Below are 26,867 nucleotides of genomic sequence, written 5' to 3'. Positions count from 1 at the left end.
ACTGAGGGGCAGCTCGTGACTGAGGGGCAGCTCGGGACTGAGGGGAATCTCGGGACTGAGGGGAAGCTCGGGACTGAGGGGAAGCTCGGGACTGAGGGGAAGCCCAGCACTGAGAGGAAGCTCAGCACTGAGAGGAAGCTCAGCACTGAGAGGAAGCTCAGCACTGAGAGGAAGCTCAGGCAGGTAGTTGGCTCCGGCAGATCCTGGTTGGCTGGCGGATCTGGAAGAGTCTGGTTGACTGGCAGATCTGGAAGAGTCTGGTTGACTGGCAGATCTGGAAGAGTCTGGTTGACTGGCAGATCTATGCAGACTGGCAGCTCCATGCAACCTGGCAGCTCTGGCTGCTCCATGCAGGCTGACAGCTCTGGCTGCTCCATGCAGGCTGACAGCTCTGGCTGCTCCATGCAGGCTGACAGCTCTGGCTGCTCCATGCAGGCTGACAGCTCTGGCTGCTCCATGCAGGCTGGCAGCTCTGGCTGCTCCATGCAGGCTGGCAGCTCAGGCTGCGCTGAACAGGCAGGAGACTCCGGCAGCGCAGGAGAGGAGAAAGGCTCTGGCTGCGCTGAACAGGCGGGAGGCTCCGGCAGCGCTGTAGAGGAGGAAGGCTCTGGCTGCGCTGAACAGGCGGGAGACTCCGGCAGCGCTGTAGAGGAGAAAGGCTCTGGCTGCGCTGAACAGGCGGGAGGTTCCGGCAGCGCTGTAGAGGCTCTGATCAGGCCCTACACCCAAACAAGGGCACTGCGTTCATCCACCTCTGGCCTGCTCGCCTCCCTACCACTGAGGAAGTACAGTTCCCGCTCAGCCCAGTCAAAACTGTTCGCTGCTCTGGCCCCCCAATGGTGGAACAAACTCCCTCACGACGCCAGGACAGCGGAGTCAATCACCACCTTCCGGAGACACCTGAAACCCCACCTCTTTAAGGAATACCTAGGATAGGATAAAGTAATCCTTCTCACCCCCCTTAAAAGACCTAGATGCACTATTGTAAAGTGGCTGTTCCACTGGATGTCATTGTTCCACTGGATGTCATAAGGTGAAAGCACCAATTTGTAAGTCGCTCTGGATAAGAGCGTCTGCTAAATGACTTAAATGTAAATGTAAATGTAGAGGAGGAAGGCTCTGGCTGCACTAAACAGGCGGGACGCACTGAAGGCCTGGTGCGTGGTGCTGGAACTGGTGGTACTGGACCGAGGACACGCACAGGAAGCCTGGTGCGGGGAGCTGCCATCGGAGGACTGGTGTGTGAAGGTGGCACAGGATGGACCGGACCGTGAAGGTGTACTGGAGAGCCTGAGAGCAGGGCTGGCACAGGACGTGCAAAGCTAGGTAGGTACACAGGAGGCCTAGTGCGTGAGGCTGGCACTATTTTCTCCAGCCGACTAACACGCACCTCAGGACGAGTATGGAGCGCTGACCCAGGTGCCATCAAATCCCGACTCGCTCCGTCGGACGAATATCGTACCTAAAGCACCAAACTAGCAACTCCCTCATTACTCTCTCCTCCACTTTCCCCATTAACTCATTCACAGTCTCTGCTTCGCTCAGCTCTAACACCGGTTCTGGTTCTGGTCTCCTCCTTGGCTCCTCACGATAAACAGGGAGAGTTGGCTCAGGTCTGACTCCTGACTCTGCCACACTCTCCCTGAGCCACCCCCCAATACATTTTTGGGGCTGACTCTCGGGCTTTCTTCTGCGCCGCCGTGTTTTTCTCTTCGACTCCATTCTCCTATAGCCCTCTTCGCACTGCTCCAGCGAATCCCAGGCGGGTTTCGGCACTCTCTCTGGGTCGACCGCCCACCTGTCTATATCCTCCCAAGTAGTGTAGTCCCGATATTGTTGATCCTGCTGCCGCTGTTGCTTCTCGTCATACCAGCGCCTCTCAGCTCTCTCCGCCTCCAGTTCTTCTTTGGGGCGGCGATATTCTCCAGGCTGTGCCCAGGGTCCTTTTCCTTCCAATATCTCCTCCCAAGTCCAGAAGTCCTGGGATCGCTGCTCCTCCTGTCGCTGTTGCCTGTTACCACGCCACTCGGTCCGGGTGTGGTGGGTGATTCTGTAACGGCTTTCTTCCGTCGAAAGAGAGTCGGACCAAAATGCAGTGTGGTTAGTTCGATACATCTTTAATAAGGAAAAAACACGAACAATACAAAAACAAGAAACGCAACGTGAAAACCTATACAGCCTATCTGGTGAAATACAAACACACTGAGACAGGAACAATCACTCACAAACACACAGTGAAACCCAGGCTACCTAAATATGGTTCCCAATCAGAGACAACGAGAATCACCTGACTCTGATTGAGAACCGCCTCAGGCAGCCAAGCCTATGCTAGACACCCCTACTCAGCCACAATCCCAATGCCTACTAAAACCCCAATACGACAACACAATAAACCCATGTCACACCCTGGCCTGACCAAATAACTAAAGAAAACACAAAATACTAAGACCAAGGCGTGACAGGTAATTTATGCTGATGTGTCACGATCGTCGTAAGCATACTCGGACCAAAGCGCAGCGCGATATGGGTTCCACATGTTTATTCAATGAAATGCACAAAAAACAATAAAGAACAAACGAAACGTGACGTTCTGGAGTGCTCACAGGCAACAACACAAAAACAAGATTCCACAAAACACAGTGGGGAAATGGCTGCCTAAATATGATCACCCATCAGAGACAACAATAAACAGCTGCCTCTGATTGGGAACCATACCCAACATAGAAATCAAACAACCTAGATTACCCACCCTAGTCACACCCCGACCTAACCAAAATAGAGAATAAAAGGGATCTCTATGGTCAGGGCGTGACATGATGATTCCGCAACCACAGCAAATGAAGTCACTGAAACCCTTAACAAGGTGTTGCAGTTAGTTTTGGAATGGGTGGCCAGTAATAAACTATTTTGAACAAATAATTCCCTAAACTCTAGACCTCAGCTGAATCTGGTAATGAATGAGTGTTGACAATGACTGTTGAACAGGTTGAGGATACTAAATTAATTGGTGTTACCTTAGACTGTAAACTGTCATGGTCAAAACATATAGATGCTATGGTTGTAAAGATGGGTAGAGGTCTGCCCATAATAAAGAGGTGCTCTGCTTTTTTGACACCACACTCCAAAAAGCAAGTCCTGCAGGCTCCAGTTATGTCTTGTCTTGATTATTGTCCAGTCATGTTAGTGCTGCAAAGAAAAACCTAGTTAAAACTAACCTCTCTCATGACGGTCTAAACCCAGCTCACGTTCCCTATTAGAGTTCTAATATAAATACTATGCATGCCAGTCTGTCTTCGCTAAGAGTTTCGGAGAGATTAACTGCATCACTAGTTTTTATAAGAAAAATTAATGTGCAAAAAATGCAATGTTTTTTTGCATAGTCAATTTACACACAGCTTTGACACACACTTACCTCATCTGACTGGACACCAGAGGTCTTTTCACAGTCCTCAAATCCAGAACAAAATCAAGAAAGTGTACAGTATATATAGAGCCATTATTGCATGGAACTCCTGTCCATCTCATATTGCTCAAATGAATTTTAAAAGCACATACTGTTTTGATGAGTTTGATGCGATTTTTGATTGCATTTGCATTGATATCAGAGTGGTTAGAGGGACTATAGAGCCCTGAGCACCAGGCCATTAGGACCTGATGGAGGGCCAATAAAGCCATGAGAACCAAGCCATTGGGATCTGATAGAGGGACAATAAAGCCCAGAGTACCAGGTCATTAGTGGCCTGATGAGAGTTAGAGAGTTGGGTACACCTAAAATATGTCCAGAGTGCATAAAATGAGATTACTGTGGTTCATTGGTCACGTAGAATTTTACTGCAGTCATGACTCATGACTGCCAGTGTGGCAGTAATAATGTCACAGCAACAGCCCTAGTCACAGGATTAACACACACACACACACACACGTCAATAACTCCACCACCACCCAAGTCTCTCATAGCTGGTACTTCTCTTACAGCTGGTATCTCAGCCCTCCACATCTCCACCGCACACACACAGTTTGCACAGACTCACCAATGCCGAGGACTTAACGGGTCCAGTCGAGCTCCCAGTTCGTCTGGTTTTGCTCCTGGTGAAGGGTATGTGGTCGTCAATCACATCTGCGTCTGACAATGCTGGCTTGCTGAGTCAGTGGCTAGATGGTTGGGGTGAAGAACACAGAAAGTCAGGCTACTCATTCTAGGATCTGGCTACTCATTCTAGGATGCAAGAGGTGTCAGGGAGAGGCTCATGTTGGCTGTCCTCTTATAAAAGGAGTGCCTACCTGCCAGGCAATACAAATAATATAAAATATGTTGTGTCTTTATATATACCCAATACCCACAGGTGTTCCCACTTCTGCAATCAAAAGAGTCCAGCTCAAAACAAGCAGAAAGGAGTGTGACAGGGCAGACTTTAAGCATACAACAAAATACACTTTTCACTCATATGACCACGCAATTCAGAGTAAGAGGTACTAAAACTCATACATTGAACAAGACTTAGTCTTGTCAACGAGTGACAAGTTGAGGGCTTGAAAGGCAAGTTTGCCTACATCAATGATATTAAATGAATGCAACAGATTGAAAGTGGACCTCTGCTATGGAGATAGAATGTTGCATGAAGGTTGGCTAAACACACTGTCACTGTAGAAAGTCAGGCACACAAGATTCTACAACCTGGGCTTGCCTATTCTTCCGGTGAAGCTTCACATTCTAGTGACTCGAGAAAATACAGGCAGCAGCTGGCAGGACTTCCATCCCTCATACTGGCTGTGGCTCTGCCTGGTGTGTGTGTACCAAGGATCATCAGCTGAAATTATAAAGGATGGCAGAAACAATATTTACAATACACTTCTAATGAGTTTTTCAACCAAATGCCCTATCATCACTTTTGGTATAAAGCAGTACGCTGGGGTTAGGAAACCCCTCTAAAAGGCAGACAGACTGCAAGAGAGACAGTAAGAGATTTTTTGAAAATACCTGAGAGTTTGAGCCACATCCGTGAGGTGATGTGTAGTCTAGAGGTGGCCAGGGCCACATTGTGAACACATTTCTGCCCAGTGTGTAATAACATTTGAAAAAAGAAAAACCTGCACAGTGTGGATGCACTGAAAGCACATACATTAACTTAAGTTAATATGAATACCAATAAAATACAGTGGACCCAATGTAGACAGAAGAGTCACACCCAGCTCACATGTAAGTATTATGTGTAAATGCACTTATTTGGATCCGAGAGTTCTCATCGGTATATTCTAAATTAAGTAAGAAATGTAGACATAATACATAGCCTAAGCATACCCGTAGACAGCTGTTGGTCAGTTGATATACCGACATGAATGCAGACAGTCACTCACTGGCCTCCTTGTTGTAAAGTGTCTTGAAAACTTTGTTTTCTGTTAGGCTGGTCCTGAGACTGCCATCTTTGCTACACTTTGTGCTGGATTGTACACACACACACACATACACACACGTTTTGGTATATTTGAACTTTGTTCAGAGGACAGGAGGATCATTTGACCTTTAGATTTCAAAGTTTCTATGAACTTGCCCAGTGCAGTATTTTATCATGCCCTTGTGGGGAAAGACAAGTCAGAGTAGGTCTACTTGATTTGCCAAAATTGTGTAATTCTGTAAAGGCAGTTAGTAATGTATTTTCTATACATTCCTTAGTTGCATTGACACAAGGTAAATAAATAACAATAATGTGCCAGAGGCTGCATCACACACACATATGTGCACACTCTATAAATAATCTATAAATAAGCTTAGCTATTGTTAACAGTAAACCCCCTTGGGAAGGACTAATTAGTTATTGACTTTCATGAACACATTGTTTTTACTGTGTGTTTTTGGCTACTGTAACCCTAAACATAACATTGCTTAAAACAATGGTATTCCATATGTTAATTGACAATGCTTAAGTGAATAAGTACAGAGATTTAGTCATCTAAATCACCTGAAATCATGTGATTCTAACCATTGTAATGTGTTATCTATTCCACTAGATGAGGCTGCTGCGTTACTATTTTATTCACTGCTATATAAGCTGCTATTTTGTTATCAAAATAACAATGTGTAATTTACTGTAACACGTTTCTTGCATAAACATGTTAACAGACTGATAACAGTACAAGTCAAACTAGGTCAAGTCAAACTCGACCCTATAACTACTAACTCATGATGTGATGAGACCATTGTGCAATAGTGTGGTTAAAGGTAAAAAGAAAAGTTGTGTAAGCAGATCTTTGCTGACAGGATTTACAAGTGAACTCTGCGCTGGGGTCCAGACAGTTTGAGGTCTGGCTGGACTCACTTTGCATACTTACCAGATCATTCAAACTGCCTGACAATCACTGCACATATCAGGGATCCTCTTTCAGCCCCCATGGCCACTACTATCACAGACTCACAGAAGCATTTCTCTCTGGACCCCTACCATGTCTCTGATGTGTTTGGCTTCATTCTCCCTGCACCCCTGGTAGGTACAGCCTCCTTATCTTATGGGATACCCATTGCATTTGTAATCATTGTCAGTCATTAGTGGGCATTTGTTGTTTCCCATGACAACGGTTGCTTATTAGTTGTTTGTTAAATCAAAGTAAGTGGAAAGTAAGTAGTATTGATATATTTGTAAATGTTGTAAGCAGGTTGTAACTTTCTCAGCCTCAGACAGTGACATTAGTTTCCATGAGACCCCCCAAATCAAGCTGTGGTTAAGACTTAGTGTTTTTGAATTTGGAGTGCAGAGTACAGATGAGAGCATTCCAATCCAGGCAAGGTTGATACATGCTATACTTTGTTGAGGCAGAATTGGGATGAGCTGTTGCCACTTCTCAAGGGTTATGTTATTGTTCTGTGCTGGACTTTGATGTTATGCATTTCATAGACTCCTGTTAAGGCCATTGTGTTCTGGAACTGTTGTTTCTGTCAAATAACTGTTGTGTAACAATATGATTGTATTATCACCTCCCACTATATAAGGGACATGTAATCATTTATTCTTGGAGCGCCTGCCCTGACTGCGATCACAGACGGATCTACCTTGCCGCTGCTCGTATGCATTAAAAGATGCACTATTATACCATAAAATCAGTCTCTGCTTAATCTTTGGATCTAGTTTCCACAACAACTTGCAATTGGCGTCCTTTGTGTTTGTCCTGTTTGTGAACTTTATCCTTTATCCTTGGTAAAGCAAAGCATTGATGTAATGAGGAAACAGCAAGATTGCTTTTCTAACTACTGATATGTCCAGTGCATCATTTGGAATACATAAAATAAGTGGAATAGATTTTATAACTGTAATTTCATAAGCTTGTTTGACACTTTCCACAGTTGCTTGTGGCCTACTCTGCATAACCTGTCCTGATACAAGACAGAGCATCCAACAATAGTATTGATTGAGGGACAATACATTGACACTTTCAATATGACTCAATACCCTAAAGACAGAGTTGCCGCCATACTACCAGCCCTGGATGGACATTGCCCAGCATGTTACAGAGCTCATCTACTCTCACACGCTGCGCTCCCACATTCTCAAGGTAAGTCTATGCTGTCAAACTCAGCTGATCAGTAAACGGTTCAAATAGGGGGGAATGGATTGGAATTGCAATTCTACCACCTGGTTGAATTCCACAAACTTGGTTTGGAACACATTATACAGTGGAAATGAAATAGGTTTATATATTCAACAGTTTTTGGTGACAGTTCCACATTTAAAAAAATCTAAACTTTGAATAACAACTTTGAATAACAATGCGTGACTTCACCTGTGCAGAGATGACAAAATATAAATCCAATTTGATAAAAGATATTTAATTTATCGATTAATTACATAACCTGAAGCATTTATATACAACAAAAAAATGTTAAATGGGTCATTTGCAATTTGTCAATCAGAGTGTATTCATAATTACTCACAATTGTACGTGATATAGTGTCATCTCCATTCTTCCATTTACTCACTCAGATGCCCTTGCTGAACACCCGATTCCTGGAGAGCCACAGAGAGCTGCGTCTGGCCCATTTGGCCCTGAGTGTGATGACCATGGGCTACGTGTGGCAGGAGGGGGAGAATGACACAGTCAAGGTTTTTCAACAACCCTTCTTATTATGTACAGTTAAAGTTGGAAGTTAACATACTTAGGTTGGAGTCATTAAAACTTGGTTTTCAACCACTCCACATATTTCTTGTTAACAAACTATAGTTTTTGCAAGTCGGTTAGGACAAGCAGTGGCTTCTTCCTTGCTGAGTGGCCTTTCAGGTTATGTCAATATAGGACTCGTTTTAGTGTGGATATAGATACTTTTGTACCTGTTTCCTCCAGCATCTTCACAAGGACCTTTGCTGTTGTTCTGGGATTGATTTGCACTTTTCACACGAAACTACGTTCATCTCTAGGAGACAGAACGCGTCTCCTCCCTGAGCGGTATGACAGCTGCGTGGTCCCATGGTGTTAATACTTGCGTACTATTGTTTGTACAGATGAACGTGGTACCTTTAGGCATTTGGAAATTGCTCCCAAGGATGAACAAGACTTGTGGAGGTCCACAAATGTTTTTCTGAGGCCTTGGCTGATTTCTTTTGATTTTCCCATGATGTCAAGCAAAGAGGCACTGAGTTTGAAGGTAGGCCTTGAAATACATCCACAGGTACACCTCCAATTGACTCAAATAATGTCAATTAGCCTATCAGAAGCTTCTAAAACCATGACATTATTTTCTGGAAATTTTCAAGCTGTTTAAATGCACAGTCAACTTAGTGTATGTCAACGTCTGAACCACTGGAATAGTGATACAATGAATTATATGTGAAATAATCTGTCTGTAAACTATTGTTGGAAAAGTTACTTGTGTCAATCACAAAGTAGATGTCCTAACCGACTTGCCAAAACTATAGTTTGTTAACAAGAAATTTGTGTAGTGGTTGAAAAACTTGTTTTAATGACTCCAACCTAAGTGTATGTAAACTTCTGACTTCAACTGTATATAACCTCAGCCAAAAAAGAAACCTCCCTTTTTCACGACCCTGTCTTTCAAAGATAATTTGTAAAAATCCAAATTACTTCACAGATCTTCATTGTAAGGGGTTTAAACACTGTTTCCCATGCTTGTTCAATGAACAATAAACCATTAATGAACATGCACCTGTGGAATGGCCGTTAAGACACCAACAACTTACAGACGGTAGGCAATTAAGGTCACAGTTATGAAAACTTAGGACACTAAAGAGGCCTTTCTACTGACTCTGAAAAACACCAAAAGAAAGATGCCCAGGGTCCCTGCTCATCTGCGTGAACGTGCCTTAGGCATGCTGCAAGGAGGCATGAGTACTGCAGATGTGGCCAGGGCAATAAATTGCAATGTCTGTACTGTGAGATGCTTAAAACAGCACTACAGAGAGACAGGACAGACAGCTGATCGTCCTCGCAGTGGCAGACCACGTGTAACAACACCTGCACAGGATCGGTACATCCGAACATCACACCTGCGGGACAGGTACAGGATGGCAACAGCAACTGCCCGAGTTACACCAGGAAAGCACAATCCCTCCATCAGTGCTCAAACTGTCTGCATAAGGCTGAGAGAGGCTGGACTGAGGGCTTGGAGGCCTGTTGTAAGTCAGGTCCTCACCAGATATCACTGGTAACAACGTCGCCTATGGGCACAAACCCACCGTCACTGGACCAGACAGGACTGGCAAAAAATGCTCTTCACTGATGTGTTGTGGTTTTGTCTCACCATGGGTGATGGTCTTATTTACGTTTCTCATTGAAGGAATGAGCGTTACACAGAGGCCTGTACTCTGGAGCGGGATCAATTTGGAGGTGGAGGGTCCTTTATGGTCTTGGACGGTGTGTCCAGCATCATCGGACTGAGCTTGTTGTCATTGCAGGCAATCTCAATGCTGTGTGTTACAGGGAAGACATCCTCCTCCCTCATGTGGTACCCTTCCTGCAGGCTCATCCTGACATGACCCTCCAGCATGACAATGCCACCAGCCATACTGCTCATTCTGTGCGTGATTTCCTGCAAGACAGGAATGTCAGTGTTCTGCCACGGCCAGCGAAGAGCCCAGATCTTAATCCCATTGAGCACGTCTGGGGCCTGTTGGATTGGAGGGTGAGGACTAGGGCCATTCCCCCCAGAAATGTCAGAGAACTTGGTGGAAGAGTGGGGTAACATCTCACAGCAAGAGCTGGCAAATCTGGTGCAGTCCATGAGGAGGAGATGCACTGCAGTACCTAATGCAGCTGGTGGCCACACCAGATACTGCTTGTTACTTTTGACCCCCCTTTGTTCAGGGACACATTATTCAATTTCTGTTAGTCACATGTCTGTGGAACTTGTTATGTCTTAGTTGTTGAATCTTGTCATGATCATACAAATATTTACACTTGTTAAGTTTGCTGAAAATAAACGCAGTTGACAGTGAGAGGATGTTTCTTTTTTTGCTGGGTTTCACATGTACTCTAGTTGTTACCATCATGGGATCCCCACATTGTAGCCTGTACATTGAATATATTCACTGATTATGTACTCTTCTTTGGCAAATAAAGGTGCGGTTCAGGTATGAATCTATGTGAGACATTATTTTTCAGTCATATCCAATACCAGGTGTATCAAACTCCCTTCTTTGAATGATGCTGTATCTGCATGTATGTATTACAATTATACACTTCAACAGTGTTTACCACTCCTGCTCCTGGGACATGAATGATTACACATTGTAACTATGCAATAGACTAGAACCATGATTTAAGTCAAGGCTGAGTTGTAATTCATATATACAGAAAAAAAACAGTAAACTACACGTCCTATGCATATCTAACTCCCTTCATTTGCATTAATCTGAGGACACAGGATAGGTGTAGTTTTCAATGAGGTACTTAATTTCAACCAGTGGAGAATGTGAAACTCTTTATTGAATGTTCATTATCCAGGTGTTATAAATACATAATACATGCATTATAAATATTATAATTGTAATATTTTATCATAAATACAAGTTCAATCTGTACTTCAATGCACATATGGTGTGCATTATAAAAAAAAATAGGAAGAAAGAGGAGGTGGGGAGAGAGGTGTAGAAGACCGAGGTAAAACAGAGGAACAGGGAAGACAGCATATGATTACAGCGCTTCCCTAATATTCTCTCAGTCCATCACAATTACATAGTGTCTCTAGCGGTGTCTCCTAACCAGCCTTGCGCTCCCAGTTGGCCCGAAGGTTATCTTAAGAGCGGGTGAGGTGGCGATGACGGGACTGGCTTCCTCTCTCACGTCAAAACATAGATGCAGATGAGAGACAGATGGATAGAGAGAGAGCATAATTAAGCTTTGTTTTTTTTATTCTAACACTGTCAGTCATCATAATCATTAGGAGGTGAAATGCAAAACTGACCTTGGATCATTAACTCTAGGACTACTACATCTCTATCTGTATTTCAATGTAAAGCATATCTTTAATAATACTTCTTGTTGACTCGACCAAGTGACCTCTCACCTATGATCATGCTGTGCCCACTGTGTCAGCCTGTTCAGATGCGTGAGGGGTTCACCAACACAGCTGATATAACCTAGAGGATTTAGGGAGAAGGGGGAGAGGGATGAAGTGAAGGAGAGAGACTGTTATTGAGAAAATAAGGTAGTTAAAGAGACTGTGTTCAACAGGAATCTGTGTGTGTAGTCTCACCTGGTGTCCACACTAAGTGGCTACAGAGTACTTTATGCTGAAAAACAGACACATGAGGACAAACAATAGAAGATAATGTAATTATTAGACTTTTACATTACCAGATCACAACTGAATACATAAATACCATTCGAAGCTTGATGATGACTTGATCATTTGAATCAGTTGTGTAGTGCTAAGGCAACAGCTGGTGAGGTGTCAGGTTTGCCTCTGTACTTAAAGGGGGATTATTCCAACTCTCTGTGAAATGCTGCAGACCTGCCTGCAGATGAGGTAGGAAGACATATCCAACACAGTGGATAGAATTTTACAGGTCAAGGTAGCCTTCTTCCTCCAAATTGTGCAGCAAGTTGTAGTACTGACATGTCATAGCACTCCAAACATCTCTCTATAAGAGTTCCACTCTAACAGAGAGAAAGAATAGGTTTTGTGGGGGGGAAGGAACCTAATCTCTGTGTTCCTGTGTTCTTCCTCTATGAATAGGGAACACTGAGGTGGGTCCGAGGTTATAGAAATACAAGTTGTGTGAGCCTCTGTGAGTGGTTACTGACTGTATGTGATGCAGACACCTATCTGAGTGTACCTGAAACACTTAAACATAGAGGGCTATGTATCTCACCACTTGGTTATTGCAAGGCTGACCCCCAGGGAAATCACGACTTGGCAGCAACAGGGGCTTGATAGTCAAGTGAAAATGGCTGAGTGTTTATGTTGTGAAAATCTGAAATTTTGCAGCTGACATCCTAGATTTTTGAAAGTTAATGCATACGAGACAGGTTCCCACGTACAAGACAGATAGCGATGAAGAAAGAAAAAGAACAGAGAACAGTTTAATTACCTCTGGTTATGGACACTTTTGCCAGCAATAAATCTTCCACGGCCTGTTCCTTGGACAGTGAACATACATCTGGCAATATCTACATTTTCGACCCGTTGTTCAGCTCGCACTCTGAAAGTAAAGAAAATAGCTTTTTTTTTTGTAGATATGAAATGACCGTTCAATCTAAAGCAGCAGTTGTCATTTTCAGGAGACGTCAACACAGCACAGAAAGCTTAACACCACACTGGTATTCTGGTTGTTCATTAGGTGGTGGGAAATATGCAATATGCATACAACATAGAAATACTTACCTTCTCTGAAAATCCATCTATACCGCCAAAGATAACAATGTTGTATCTTGAAAACATGCATTGGAATTAAAAGAGAAATGTTTAAACTATTACCCTGCTTCATTATTTATGTATTACCAGTTGATGAAGAACAACTCCAATTTCATATATCATTGAACATTTGTCTACGAATAAGTAAGAATAAAAAGTTAAAATAACTTCTTAGATTTGATGGAGACATTCTACATCTTAGTACCTTATCTATTTATGATTTGTATCAATGTGGACGAGAGACAAGGGAGCAGGAACAGAGAATTTGTCACGGATCCCTCTGGAACTTTCATTACACACACCTGTCCCCTATTACCACCTATTAGTACTTGTACAAGTGTACCCTTTGGTTTCCGCTGTCGGTTATTGTTTCAATGGCCGTTGGTCGTGTGAGTACCTATGCTGTGTTGTTTTGGCTTTCATGCCAAGTGAATTGCGCAGATGATTACGGGTCTTGTCCCGTGTGGTATCATTGTGCGCTTGTGTTATTTATTCAAGGTACTCCTCGCCCTTTGTTTGGATTTCAACTCTGTGTTTTTTTGACGTGATTGTTTGGTCTTTGTCCCTGTGCTTATGAGTTGCCATGAAAGAAAGTTAGATGAATTCAACTGAAAATGGCGAGAACAGGCATTCGTAGCTAAATGCTTTTGGTTTGCTAGAGAATAATAATTGCATGATTTATCATTCTACGGTATGTATGTACACTACCGTAAATCTTTGTTTCTGGCCATTTGGTTTGTGGCCATTTTGAGCCTGGAATCAAATCCACAAATGGACTTCCTGACGAGCCGCCCCCAGGTGGTGAGGGTAGGCAAGAACATATCTGTCATGCTGACCTTCAACATGGGGGCCCCTCAGGGGTGCGTGCTTAGTCTTCTCCTCTACTCCCTATTCACCCTCAACCGTGTGGCCACGCACGACTCCAACACCATCATGAAGTATGCCGACTACACGACGGTGGTAGGCCTGATCATACGATGATGAGACAGCCTATAGGGAGGAGGTCTGCGACCTGTAAATGTGCTGCCAGGACAACAATCTCTGCCTCAAAGTCAGCAAGACATAGCCGATGATCATGGACAAAAGGAAATGGAGGGCCGAGCGCACCCCCATTCATATCGACGGGGCTGTAGTACAGCAGGTCGAGAGCGTCAAGTTCCTTGGTGTCCACAACACTAAGGAACTATCATGGTCCAAACACACCAACGCAGTTGTGAGGAGGACACTACAATGTCTCTTCCCCCTCAGGAGGCTGAAAAGATTTGGCATGGGCCCTCAGATCCTCAAAAAGTTCTACAGCTGCAGCATTGAGAGAATCTTGACTGGCTGCTTCCCTGCTTGGTTTGGCAACTGCTTGGCATCTGACTAGAAGGTGCTACAGAGGGTAATGCGTACCTCCCAGTACATCACTGGGACCGAGCTCCCTGCCATGCATTTACATACTTATGCAAATTGCATATCTGTATTAATTTTTCAATACATCTGCAAAAATGTCTAAAAACATGTTTCTAAAAACACTCAGTATTGTGTGTAGATAGGTGAGACATTTTTAAAAAAATTCAAGCTGTAACACAACACAATGTAGAATAAGTCAAGGGGTATGAATACTTTCTGAAGGCACTGTACATAAAATCAAATTTTATTTGTCACATGCGCTGAATACAACAGGTGTAGAACTTACAGTGAAATGCTTACTTACAAGCTCTTAACCAACAATGCTGTTTTAAGAAAAATGCCTAAAAAATAAGAAATAAAAGTAACAAATAAGTAAAGAGCAGCAGTAAAATAACAATAGTGAGGCTATATACAGGGGGTACCGGTACAAGGTCAATGTGCGGGACACCGTTAGTCGAGGTAATTGAGGAATATGTACATGTAGGTAGAGTTATTAACATGACTATGCATAGATAATAACAGGGAGTAGCAGCAGCATAAGGGGGGAGGGGCATTGCAAATAGTATGGGTAGCCATGTGATTAGATGTTCAGGAGTCTTATGGCTTGGGGGTAGATGCTGTTTAGAAGCCTCTTGGACTTAGACTTGGTGTTCCGGTGCCATGCGGTAGCAGAGAGAACAGTCTATGACTAGGGTGGCTGGAGTCTGTGACAATGTTGAGGGCCTTCCTCTGACACTGCCTGGTATAGAGGTCCTGGTTGGCAGGAAGATTGACCCCAGTGATGTACTGGGCTGTACGCACTACCCTCTGTAGTGCCTTGCGGTTGGAGGCCGAGAAGTTGCTATACCAGGCAGTGATGCAACCCGTCAGGGTGCTCTCGACGGTGCAGCTGTAGAACCTTTTGAGGATCTGAGGACTGAGGGGGAATAGCTTTTGTTTTGCCCTCTTCACGACTGTCTTGGTGTGCTTGGACCATGTTAGTTTGTTGGTGATGTGGACACTCAACCTGCTCCACTACAGCCCCGTTGATGAGAATGGGGGTGTGCTCGGTACTTATTTTCCTGTAGTCCACAATCATCTCCTTTGTCTTGATCACGTTGAGGAAGAGGTTGTTGTCCTGGCACCACACAGCCAGGTCTCTGACCTCCTCGCTAAAGGCTGTCTCGTCATTGTCGGTGATCAGGCCTGTTGTGTCATCGGCAAACTTAATGATGGTGTTGGAGTCGTGCTTGTTCATGAGTGAACAGGGAGTACAGGAGGCGACTGGGCACGTACCTCTGAGGGGCCTTGTGTTGAAGATCAGCATGGCGGATGTGTTTTCACCTACCCTTGTCATGTGCATATTACCTCAACTACCTTCTACCCTTGCACATTGACTCTGTACCGGTACTCCGTGTATGTATTCTCATAATTAAATTTGTATTATAACTCATTGTTGGGAAAAGGGCTCGTTAGTAAATATTGCATGATCTACACCTGTTGTATTTGGCGCATATGACAAATACAATTGTATTTGAATAAATCCTGCACACAATGTGCTTGTTTTCCATTTTCTTCTTGATCAGGAATCCTATTTGATTTAACGTGTGTCACATCTGCTCCTGCCACGCCCTCCAATGCTCATCCGGTGTCTCCTTGACCTGCCGCCACTCCCCCAGTGCTCTCTCCCTCTCTCTGTGTGTGTGTGATTGTGTGGGAAGAGACAGGTGTGCTGGAGTCAGAGCACCAGCTGCAACCTGTTCCATAACCAAGACCTCTACAAATACTCAGTCCTGCCACTTCAAAACTACCAGAACGTAATCTCTTCCCAGTCAGTCCATGTCTCTAGCTGTTTGTTCCTGTTGTGCCTGTTTTCCCTTGCCTGATGCTATTTTCCTCTCCGCTACAGTTCTGCCCGCTCTGACTCTGGTCCCTGTCTCCAGTCCGACTTCTCATCTGTCCTGCTACTCGGTCCTCAATTCCCCACTCTACGCTCCTTTGGATTCCCCTCCGGATCTGCTTACCCTGTTCCCACACCTCTCACCTCAGCCTTCGCACCTGGTTTCCAGCAACCCGCCCAAGCTTCCCCTGGCCTGCATTCAATCTTCCCCCCCTTGTTTCAATAAATACCTTGGTTAACTCATCCCAGTCTCCCCATCTGAGTCTGCTCTTGGGTTCACCTGTTCCGCTCCGCGTTACAATGTGTATGAAAGTGTTTGGTGAAATATGCATAAGAGAAGAGTCATTACCCATAATTCTGCACCTTTTGATAGTTACATTTGAAGTCAGAAGTTTACATACACCTTAGCCAAATACATTTAAACTCAGTTTTTCACAATTCCTGACATATAATCCTAGTAAAAATTCCATGTCTTAAGGTCAGTTAGGATGACCACTTTATTTTAAGAATGTGAAATGTCAGAATAATAGTAGAGAGAATGATTTATTTCAGCTTTTATTTCTTTCATCACATTCCCAGTGGGTCAGAAGTTTACATACACTCAATTAGTATTTGGTAGCATTGCCTTTACATTGTTTAACTTGGATCAAACATTTCGGGTAGCCTTCCACAAGCTTCCCACAATAAATTGCGTGAATTTTGGCTCATTCACCTGACAAAGCTGGTGCAACTGAGTCAGGTTTTGTAGGCCTCCTTGTCGCACACACTTTTTCAGTTCTGCCCACAAATGTTCTATGGGATTGAGGTCAGGGCTTTGTGATGGCCTCTCCAATACCTTGCCTTTGTTGTCCTTAAGCCATTTTGTCACAACTTTGGAAGTATGCTTGGGGTCATTGTTCATTTGGAAGACCCATTTGCAACCAAGCTTCAACTTTCTGACTGATGTCTTGATGTTGCTTCAATATATCCACATAATTTTCCTTCCTCATCGTGCCATCTATTTTGTGAAGTGCACCAGTCTCTCCTGCAGCAAAGTACCCCCACAACATGATGCTGCCACCCCCCGTGCTTCAAGGTTGGGATGGTGTTCTTGTCACTTCCTGGCCATAGTGGTTTTTACTTTCTATTTTGGTTAGGCCAGGGTGTGACTAGGGTGGGCATTCTAGTTTCTTAATTTCTATGTTTTCTATTTCTTTGTTTTTGGCCGAGGGTAGTTCCCAATCAGAGGCAGCTGTCTATCGTTGTCTCTGATTGGGAATCATACTTAGGCAGTCCCTTTCCCTCTTTCATTTGTGGGTTCTTATTTTTGCACTGGTTGTTATTTTTCCCTGCAGAACATCCCGTTCGTATTTTGTTATCGGTGTTCAGTTAATAAATAAATAGAATGAACATGTACCACGCTGCGCTTTGGTCCACTTCTTCCCATGACTATCGTGACAGAAGAACCCACCACAAAACGACCAAGCAGCGTGGCCAGGAGGAGAAGGGATCCTGGGCACGGGGTAAAGGGCGTTTAGGACATCGTGGACATGGGAGGAGATCATGGCAGGCGACAAAAGCCTGCCATGGAAACAGGCAGAGGCAGATAGTGAGGAGGAGAGAGATCAGGAGTTACGGCAGAGACAGGAGCACGAGAGGCAACCCCAATTTTGGGTGGGGCACACGGGTTGGCGAGCGGGACAAGCGGAGTTGGTCACGGTTCCAGTGTCATGTTTTCCGGTTTTGCAAAGTCACAGCCCGGCTCTGCGCAAGGTGTCCCCAGTGCGCCTGCACAGCCCAGTGCGTCCTGTGTCAGCGCCTCGAACGTGCCGGGCTAAAGTGGTGATTCAGCCAGGAGGGGTTGTGCTACCTCTAAGCTCCAGACCTCCAGTGTGCTTTCACAGCCCAGTGCGTCCTGTGCTGGTGCCACGCACTTGCTGGATTGAAGTGGGTATCCAGCCAGGACAGGTTGTGCCTGCTCCACGAACCAGGCCTCCAGTGTGTCTCTCCAGCCCGGTGAGTCCTGTGCCTGCTCCACGGACCAGGACTCCAGTGTGTCTCACCAGCCCGGTGAGTCCTGTGCCTGCTCCACGGACCAGGCCTCCCGTGTGTCTCCCCAGCCCGGTGAGTCCTGTGCCTGCTCCACGGACCAGGACTCCAGTGTGTCTCACCAGCCTGGTGAGTCCTGTGCCTGCTCGACGCACCAGGCCTGCAGTGTGTCTCCCCAGCCTGGTGAGTCCGGAGTCTCCAGCGACGGTCCCAGGTCCGGAGCATCCAGCAATGGTCCCCGGTCCGGGGCCTCCGGCGATGATCGGTGGTCTGGTTCCTCCGGCGATGATCTGCGGCCCGGTTCCTCCAAGTGAAGTTCCATGCACCAGGGCCGCCACCAAAGCGGAGGGATCTGCGGGCGGAGGGTGGTCTACGTCACGCACCGGAGCCGCCGCGGTAGGGGATGCCCACCCGGACCTTCCCCTGTAGAGTCAGGTTTTGCGGCCAGAGTCCACACCTTTGGGGGGGTACTGTCACGGTTTGCAAGCCTCCCCTTTATCCTCCAAACATAACGATGGACATTATGGCCAAACAGTTATATTTTTGTTTCATCAGACCAGAGGACATTTGTCCAAAAACTACCTTCTTTGTCCACATGTGCAGTTGCAAACCGTAGTCTGGCTATTTTTCATGGTGGTTTTGGAGCAGTGGCTTCTTCCTTGTTGAGCGGCCTTTCAGGTTATGTCAATATAGGACTCGTTTTACTGTGGATATCTATACCTTTACCTGTTTCCTCCAGCATCTTCACAAGGTCCTTTGCTGATGTTCTGGGATTGATTTGGTTCAAAAAGTGCAAAGTACAGAACGCGTCTCCTTCCTGAGTGGTATGACGTCTGCGTAGTCCCATGGTGTTTATACTTGCCCGTGATGGCATAGCAGTTCAGACGTCTTTTGTCCTCGTCTTGTCGTGTCGTGTATATATATATATTTACAACTTTTTTCACATACATTTTATTTTTATTTTCCATCAACTCATCTTCAATACACTCTCCTGCAACCTGCCTCACCAATTGATATGTATAAATACGTATTATTTACCTCAAATCTGCAATCCTCCAAGAAGCTAGCCAGAAGCTAGCCAGAAACTCCAAGAAGCTAGCCAGAAGCTAGCCAGGAGCTAATCAGAAGCTAGTTAGCTTCTTTACTGGCAACTCGTTAGTATTCAGCTAACCACGGTTTGTGGTCATCAGCTATCCTTTAACTCGAAAATCTATCGCCAGTTTTGTACGGCGCAGCGCGGCTCGGAACGGAACATACCGGACCGATTTTTCTCTCCATGTCCCTGGATTTCAACTGCTCTCTGGACATTCACTCCCGGATCTCACAGCTAGCTGGCTGCTATCCGTGTGTCTATCTGCTTTCGTCGATTCTGGAGCAAACATCAATTACTCCGGAGCTAGCCAGCTCCGTCAATCACTCCTGAGCTCCGTCAATCACTCCTGGGCTGCAGTCACCTATCCGGACCCGTTTTACTGCCTACGCGGAGCCCCACCGGGCCTTCACAACTGGACTGCCGACGTTATCTACCCGAAGGAGATCCGGCTGGCTCCTCCGTCGCGACGTTACCTGAATGCCCATCTGCGGCCTGCTAACCGTTAGCTGTCTTACCGGCTGCTCTCAGAATAGACAATCGGACAATTTATTTATTTTTATTATTATTATGTTTCTTCTTGGGCCTCTATAACTATATCTATTGTTTTTATTTTTTTGTTGTGTGATTTGGACTAATCCCCTCTACAACACGGAACTCCACTAATCTACTGACGGAACGCAAGAGGTGGCTAACAACAGACCTCCATCCTATGCTAGCTTGCTACCGATGTCCTGGCTAGCTGTCTAAATCGCTGTGACCCCCAAACCAACCTCTCCACTCCCTGGACCCTTTTGATCACTCGACTAAGGATGCCTCTCCTTAATGTCAATATGTCTTGTCCATTGCTGTTCTGGTTAGTGTTTATTGGCTTATTTCACTGTAGAGCCTCTAGTCCTGCTCACTATACCTTATCCAACTTATTAGTTCCACCACCCACACATGCAATGACATCTCCTGGTTTCAATGATGTTTCTAGAGACAATATATCTCTCTTCATCACTCAATACCTAGGTTTACCTCCACTGTATTCACATCCTACCATACCTTTGTCTGTACATTATACCTTGATGCTATTTTATCGCCCCCAGAAACCTCCTTTTACTCTCTGTTCCAGACGTTCTAGACGACCAATTCTTATTGCTTTCAGCCGTACCCTTATTCTTCTCCTCCTATGTTCCTCTGGCGATGTAGAGGTGAATCCAGGCCCTGCAGTGCCTAGCTCCACTCCTATTCCCCAGGCGCTCTCTTTTGATGACTTCTGTAACCGTAATAGCCTTGGTTTCATGCATGTTAACATTAGAAGCCTCCTCCCTAAGTTTGTTCTTTTCACTGCTTTAGCACACTCTGCCAACCCGGATGTTCTAGCTGTGTCTGAATCCTGGCTTAGGAAGACCACAAAAAATTCAGAAATTTTAATTCCAAATTACAACATTTTCAGACAAGATAGAACTGCCAAAGGGGGCGGTGTTGCAATCTACTGCAAAGATAGCCTGCAGAGTTCTGTCCTACTATCCAGGTCTGTACCCAAACAATTTGAACTTCTACTTTTAAAAATCCACCTCTCTAAAAACAAGTCTCTCACAGTTGCCGCCTGCTATAGACCACCCTCTGCCCCCAGCTGTGCTCTGGACACCATATGTGAACTGATTGCCCCCCATCTATCTTCAGAGCTCGTGCTGCTAGGCGACCTAAACTGGAACATGCTTAACACCCCAGCCATCCTACAATCTAAACTTGATGCCCTCAATCTCACACAAATTATCAATGAACCTACCAGGTACCCCCAAAGCCTTAAACACGGGCACCCTCATAGATATCATCCTAACCAACTTCCCCTCTAAATACACCTCTGCTGTCTTCAACCAAGATCTCAGCGATCACTGCCTCATTGCCTGCATCCGTAATGGGTCAGCGGTCAAACGACCTCCACTCATCACTGTAAAACGCTCCCTGAAACACTTCAGCGAGCAGGCCTTTCTAATCGACCTGGCCGGGGTGTCCTGGAAGGATATTGATCTCATCCCGTCAGTAGAGGATGCCTGGATATTTTTTAAAATGCCTTCCTAACAATCTTAAATAAACATGCCCCATTCAAGAAAATTAGAACCAGGAACAGATATAGCCCTTGGTTCTCCCCAGACCTGACTGCCCTTAACCAACACAAAAACATCCTATGGCGTTCTGCATTAGCATCGAACAGCCCCCGTGATATGCAGCTGTTCAGGGAAGCTAGAAACCGTTATACACAGGCAGTTAGAAAAGCCAAGGCTAGCTTTTTCAAGCAGAAATTTGCTTCCTGCAACACTAACTCAAAAAGTTCTGGGACACTGTAAAGTCCATGGAGAATAAGAACACCTCCTCCCAGCTGCCCACTGCACTGAAGATAGGAAACACTGTCACCACTGATAAATCCACCATAATTGAGAATTTCAATAAGCATTTTTCTACGGCTGGCCATGCTTTCCACCTGGCAACTCCTACCCCGGTCAACAGCACTGCACCCCCAACAGCAACTCGCCCAAGCCTTCCCCATTTCTCCTTCTCCCAAATCCATTCAGCTGAAGTTCTGAAAGAGCTGAAAATCTGGACCCCTACAAATCAGCCGGGCTAGACAATCTGGACCCTTTCTTTCTAAAATTATCTGCCGAAATTGTTGCCACCCCTATTACTAGCCTGTTCAACCTCTCTTTCGTGTCATCTGAGATTCCCAAAGATTGGAAAGCAGCTGCGGTCATCCCCCTCTTCAAAGGGGGGACACTCTTGACCCAAACTGTTACAGACCTATATCTATCCTACCATGCCTTTCTAAGGTCTTGAAAGCCAAGTCAACAAACAGATTACCGACCATTTCGAATCTCACCATACCTTCTCTGCTATGCAATCTGGTTTCAGAGCTGGTCATGGGTGCACCTCAGCCACGCTCAAGGTCCTAAACGATATCTTAACCGCCATCGATAAGAAACATTACTGTGCAGCCGTATTCATTGATCTGGCCAAGGCTTTCGACTCTGTCAACCACCGCATCCTCATCGGCAGACTCGACAGCCTTGGTTTCTCAAATGATTGCCTCGCCTGGTTCACCAACTACTTCTCTGATAGAGTTCAGTGTGTCAAATCGGAGGGTCTGCTGTCCGGACCTCTGGCAGTCTCTATGGGGTGCCACAGGGTTCAATTCTTGGACCGACTCTCTTCTCTGTATACATCAATGAGGTCGCTCTTGCTGCTGGTGAGTCTCTGATCCACCTCTACGCAGACGACACCATTCTGTATACTTCCGGCCCTTCTTTGGACACTGTGTTAACAACCCTCCAGGCAAGCTTCAATGCCATACAACTCTCCTTCCGTGGCCTCCAATTGCTCTTAAATACAAGTAAAACTAAATGCATGCTCTTCAACCGATCGCTACCTGCACCTACCCGCCTGTCCAACATCACTACTCTGGACGGCTCTGACTTAGAATACGTGGACAACTACAAATACTTAGGTGTCTGGTTAGACTGTAAACTCTCCTTCCAGACCCATATCAAACATCTCCAATCCAAAGTTAAATCTAGAATTGGCTTCCTATTTCGCAACAAAGCATCCTTCACTCATGCTGCCAAACATACCCTTGTAAAATTGACCATCCTACCAATCCTCGACTTTGGCGATGTCATTTACAAAATAGCCTCCAATACCCTACTCAACAAATTGGATGCAGTCTATCACAGTGCAATCCGTTTTGTCACCAAAGCCCCATATACTACCCACCATTGCGACCTGTATGCTCTCGTTGGCTGGCCCTCGCTTCATACTCGTCGCCAAACCCACTGGCTCCATGTCATCTACAAGACCCTGCTAGGTAAAGTCCCCCCTTATCTCAGCTCGCTGGTCACCATAGCATCTCCCACCTGTAGCACACGCTCCAGCAGGTATATCTCTCTAGTCACCCCCAAAACCAATTCTTTCTTTGGCCGCCTCTCCTTCCAGTTCTCTGCTGCCAATGACTGGAACGAACTACAAAAATCTCTTAAATTGGAAACACTTATCTCCCTCACTAGCTTTAAGCACCAACTGTCAGAGCATCTTACAGATTACTGCACCTGTACATAGCCCACCTATAATTTAGCCCAAACAACTACCTCTTTCCCAACTGTATTTAATTTATTTATTTATTTTGCTCCTTTGCACCCCATTATTTTTATTTCTACTTTGCACATTCTTCCATTGCAAAACTACCATTCCAGTGTTTTACTTGCTATATTGTATTTACTTTGCCACCATGGCCTTTTTGCCTTTACCTCCCTTCTCACCTAATTTGCTCACATTGTATATAGACTTGTTTTTTGTTTTTTTTACTGTATTATTGACTGTATGTTTGTTTTACTCCATGTGTAACTCTGTGTCGTTGTATGTGTCGAACTGCTTTGCTTTATCTTGGCCAGGTCGCAATTGTAAATGAGAACTTGTTCTCAACTTGCTTACCTGGTTAAATAAAGGTGAAATAAAATAAAAAATAAATAAATATTGTTTGTACAGATGAACGTGGAACCTTCAGGCATTTGGAAATTGCTCCCAAGGATGAACCAGACTTGTGGAGGTCTACAATTTTTTTTCTGAGTTCTTGGCTGATTTCTTTTGAGTTTTCCATGATGTCAAGCAAAGAGGCACTGAGTTTGAAGGTAGGCCTTGAAATACATCCACAGGTACACCTCCAATTGACTCAAATGATGTCAATTAGCCTATCAGAAGCTACTACAGCCATGAAATAATTTTCTGGAATTTTCCAAGCTGTTTAAAGGCAGTCAATTTAGTGTATGTAAACTTCTGACCCACTGGAATTGTGATACAGTGAAATAATCTGTCTGTAAACAATTCTTGGAAAAATGATTGCATTGATTTAATGACTGCAAAGAAAATGTATTGATCTACTGGGATTTTTTAAAGACTAACTTTCTGTTTTGTCTGCATGGATTCAAGAGCAGTATAATTTCGCAATTTTGACCGTATATAGTTTTGAGGAATGTATTTATGTTTTTAGAATGCAACTACATTTTGAAAATGCATTTACTGTTTTATAAAAGGCCACAGTTCTGTGACTTGTCAACTCTATTTTGAAAATCGAAAACATTGTTCCAAAGAATGCTTGAACGCGATTGATAACTGTAATATCGTCCTACTGTAAATCAAAGGTGAAATTATCCAGCAACTTTGGCACCTTCAGGTTTGAGACATGGAACACCAACAAATAGTTACTGGATGCAAACACTTCCAGGACTTGACTATCTGTAAACATAACCCCAGGCATCATGCAATGCACCGAGAGTATCATCATGAAAATAATTGCATGTCCCTCTGATATGAACTCTTATCTCCCATAAGATACTCCCCCGCAACCTGGCCGTTCCATACTGGAAGGTGTCTCAGCGTCTAGGCCTCCCTCCCATCCTTACCCATGCAGACGCAGTACTGGCTAACTGGAAGAAGAGGGATCCACATGGGTATGTTTGGAATGATCAAGATTCTCCGGGGCAGCAGGTAGCCTAGCGGTTAGAGAGTCGGGCAAGTAACCGAAAAGTTGCTGGTTTGAATCCCCAAGCTGAGAAGGTGAAAAATCTGTCAATGTGCCCTTGAGCAAGGCACTTAACCCTAACTGCTACAGGTTTGCTGTTGAATATCAGACCCTAGCCATGACCCCACTCTCTGTGTGTTTCTCAGGGAGAGTGGGATATGCAAAAAACACATTACCTGTGTGAAATAGGACAAAGATTAGCACCCCCCAAATTATTATTATCTGCCTCTACTGTTCTATTTTTGTCTCAGTGATATTTAAAGGAAATGTGTTTCTTTTTCATGTCACATCATCTCCCGTACCAGACCATTTGACATAGAGTAAGTGTTGCCTTGAATAATTCCAACCAGCTGTATTTGTAGATTCCACACATTCCAATAGTCTTTGCTCGTTGCCTCTCGCTGACATTTGAAATCATACTATTGCAATCTAATAATCTCCTGAAATGTTTGCAGGAACTTTAACTTCTTCTACCAGCTGTCATTGTGGCCATGGTGATAGTTGTTGTTTTCATCGCTCTCCCAGGAACTTGGAGCTGCTTGTCACTCTGCCTGGTGGGGACAGTGTGAGGGGGTTCTTCATGGTCACTCTACTAGTGGAGCTGGCTGCAGTGCCAGCCATCAAGGTGAAGGTCTCTTCTGAAACCCACAGAGCTGTAAAATGAGATGCCCAATTCTGAGTGACATTGTTAATGTGGGTGTGTTTCAGAGTATTCCCCTGGTTATTAATGGGGTCCAGTGTGGTGATGCTGAGACTGTTACAAGTGCACTAGAGGAAATCAGCCAGGCGATGGAGGGCATGACAGATGCACTCAAACTGATGCATGGTACTACAACTGAAACAGATGTTTTACTGTGTTGATATTCAGTCCAGTTCACCTGCATTCTCATTCTTATGTTGTTCCAGCATATGTCAAGCCAGATGTCTTCTATGGTATTATAAGGATCTATCTGTCTGGGTAAGTACTGAACACCCCTAGTAGGCCTAAATGATACAAAATGAGTCTGACAGAAGTTAATTGTCTAAGTTGTCTGACAGAAGTTAATGACACATAAAATATGTATTCAAAATGTATGGCTGTATGTGTGTGGATCAGGTGGAAAGATAACTCATCCATGCCAGCTGGTTTGGTGTATGAAGGCATCCAGGCAGAGCCTATGGAGTATTCTGGTGGGAGTGCTGCCCAGAGCAGTCTGCTGCACTGCTTTGATGAGCTGCTAGGAGTCAAACATGAGGACAATTGTGGTAAGAAAGCAAAATTAGATAGGTCCAGAGTCAATAATACCACACAATATTTAATAAATGTTTTGCAGAGATACAAATGGCTGTGTTAACAAGTACAATCTTAACAGATGTTTTCTTTGGCAATAAGGAAGTGTTCACTTAAAAATATAAAGAGTTATTGAGTTGTGTTATACATACTGTATGTGGCTGAAGGCCTACAACATTTTGGCATGGCATTATATTTTACGTAGGCATGTTTTTTAACACAAAGGTCTCCTGAAGATGTTATTTCCACTGAGGGTGAATATGCTTTCTACTTGTACAGGAGCCTTTCTGACCCGTATGAGAAACTACATGCCCTCTTCCCACAAGCATCTGATCCAGGACATATCTCTGCAGCCCTCCCTGCGAGGCTTTGTCCAGCAGGAGGCCAGTGAGCTTCTGACCGCAGCTTTTCAGCTATGTGTGACCAAGCTAATGGCCCTCCGCAGCTACCACATCAACGTGGTCAGCTGCTTTATCACCGTTCCCGCTGCCCGTGCCCGCCAGCTGCGAAGACAGGGCAACAGTTCCCAGGAGGAGACTGTCAGCAGGGCGCCCACGGCTCTGGAGGAGACGGGTACAGGCGGCTCGGGCATCATGAGCTTCCTAAAGACTGTGAGGGACCGCACACGGGACGTCTCCCTGCCGCTGGACAACAGGGACATGCAGAAGAGCACAAATGGAGCACAACCTCAAAACACACAATACACAACTCATCAAACACATCTGCAAACTAACACATTTTAGAGACACTTTTATACCTACAGTGTGTTTAATAAATTAATGAAATGACTTGTAA

At 44.8% G+C, this 26,867-nt stretch overlaps 1 protein-coding gene and 1 long non-coding RNA gene across 3 annotated transcripts in view; one reads left to right on the top strand and one right to left on the bottom strand.

The window, feature by feature from the left end:
- Window positions 1-8,027, bottom strand: part of LOC115140018 (uncharacterized) — a 15,715-nt gene extending 7,688 nt beyond the window's left edge. The window contains exons 1-3 of the long non-coding RNA XR_003865187.2: window positions 7,922-8,027; window positions 4,676-4,808; window positions 4,032-4,152 (exon numbers count right to left, since the gene is read on the bottom strand). This is a non-coding gene — a long non-coding RNA (uncharacterized LOC115140018). The remainder of the gene's footprint in view (window positions 1-4,031; window positions 4,153-4,675; window positions 4,809-7,921) is intronic.
- Window positions 6,254-26,867, top strand: LOC115140017 (indoleamine 2,3-dioxygenase 2-like). Of its 2 annotated transcripts, none has more exons than XM_029678007.2 (10): window positions 6,254-6,479; window positions 7,447-7,542; window positions 7,971-8,090; window positions 24,613-24,731; window positions 25,108-25,122; window positions 25,328-25,427; window positions 25,511-25,628; window positions 25,709-25,760; window positions 25,899-26,047; window positions 26,352-26,867. In XM_029678007.2, exons 1-10 carry the CDS (start codon window positions 6,387-6,389, stop codon window positions 26,813-26,815), a joined length of 1,326 nt encoding a protein of 441 aa, XP_029533867.2. In that variant the 5' UTR covers window positions 6,254-6,386; the 3' UTR covers window positions 26,816-26,867. The 2 variants fall into 2 exon arrangements, with proteins under 2 accessions (XP_029533867.2, XP_029533868.2); XM_029678008.2 differs by having other exon boundaries at window positions 6,397-6,479; window positions 7,334-7,542.

This window comes from Oncorhynchus nerka, linkage group LG13 (assembly GCF_034236695.1).
Source record: "Oncorhynchus nerka isolate Pitt River linkage group LG13, Oner_Uvic_2.0, whole genome shotgun sequence".
Classification (NCBI taxonomy): Eukaryota; Metazoa; Chordata; class Actinopteri; order Salmoniformes; family Salmonidae; genus Oncorhynchus; species Oncorhynchus nerka.
Note: the sequence above shows the minus strand (reverse complement) of the source record. Positions and strands in the feature narration are given on the sequence as shown.

What these genes read in the sequence shown, in the direction of transcription:
- LOC115140017 (XM_029678007.2), top strand. Translation starts at nt 6,387, where the DNA reads ATGGCCACTACTATCACAGACTCACAGAAGCATTTCTCTCTGGACCCC. An exon ending in TGCACTCAAACTGATGCATG is followed by an intron (nt 25,629 to 25,708) that starts GTACTACAACTG and finishes ATGTTGTTCCAG; the next exon opens with CATATGTCAAGCCAGATGTC. An exon ending in ATAAGGATCTATCTGTCTGG is followed by an intron (nt 25,761 to 25,898) that starts GTAAGTACTGAA and finishes TGTGTGGATCAG; the next exon opens with GTGGAAAGATAACTCATCCA.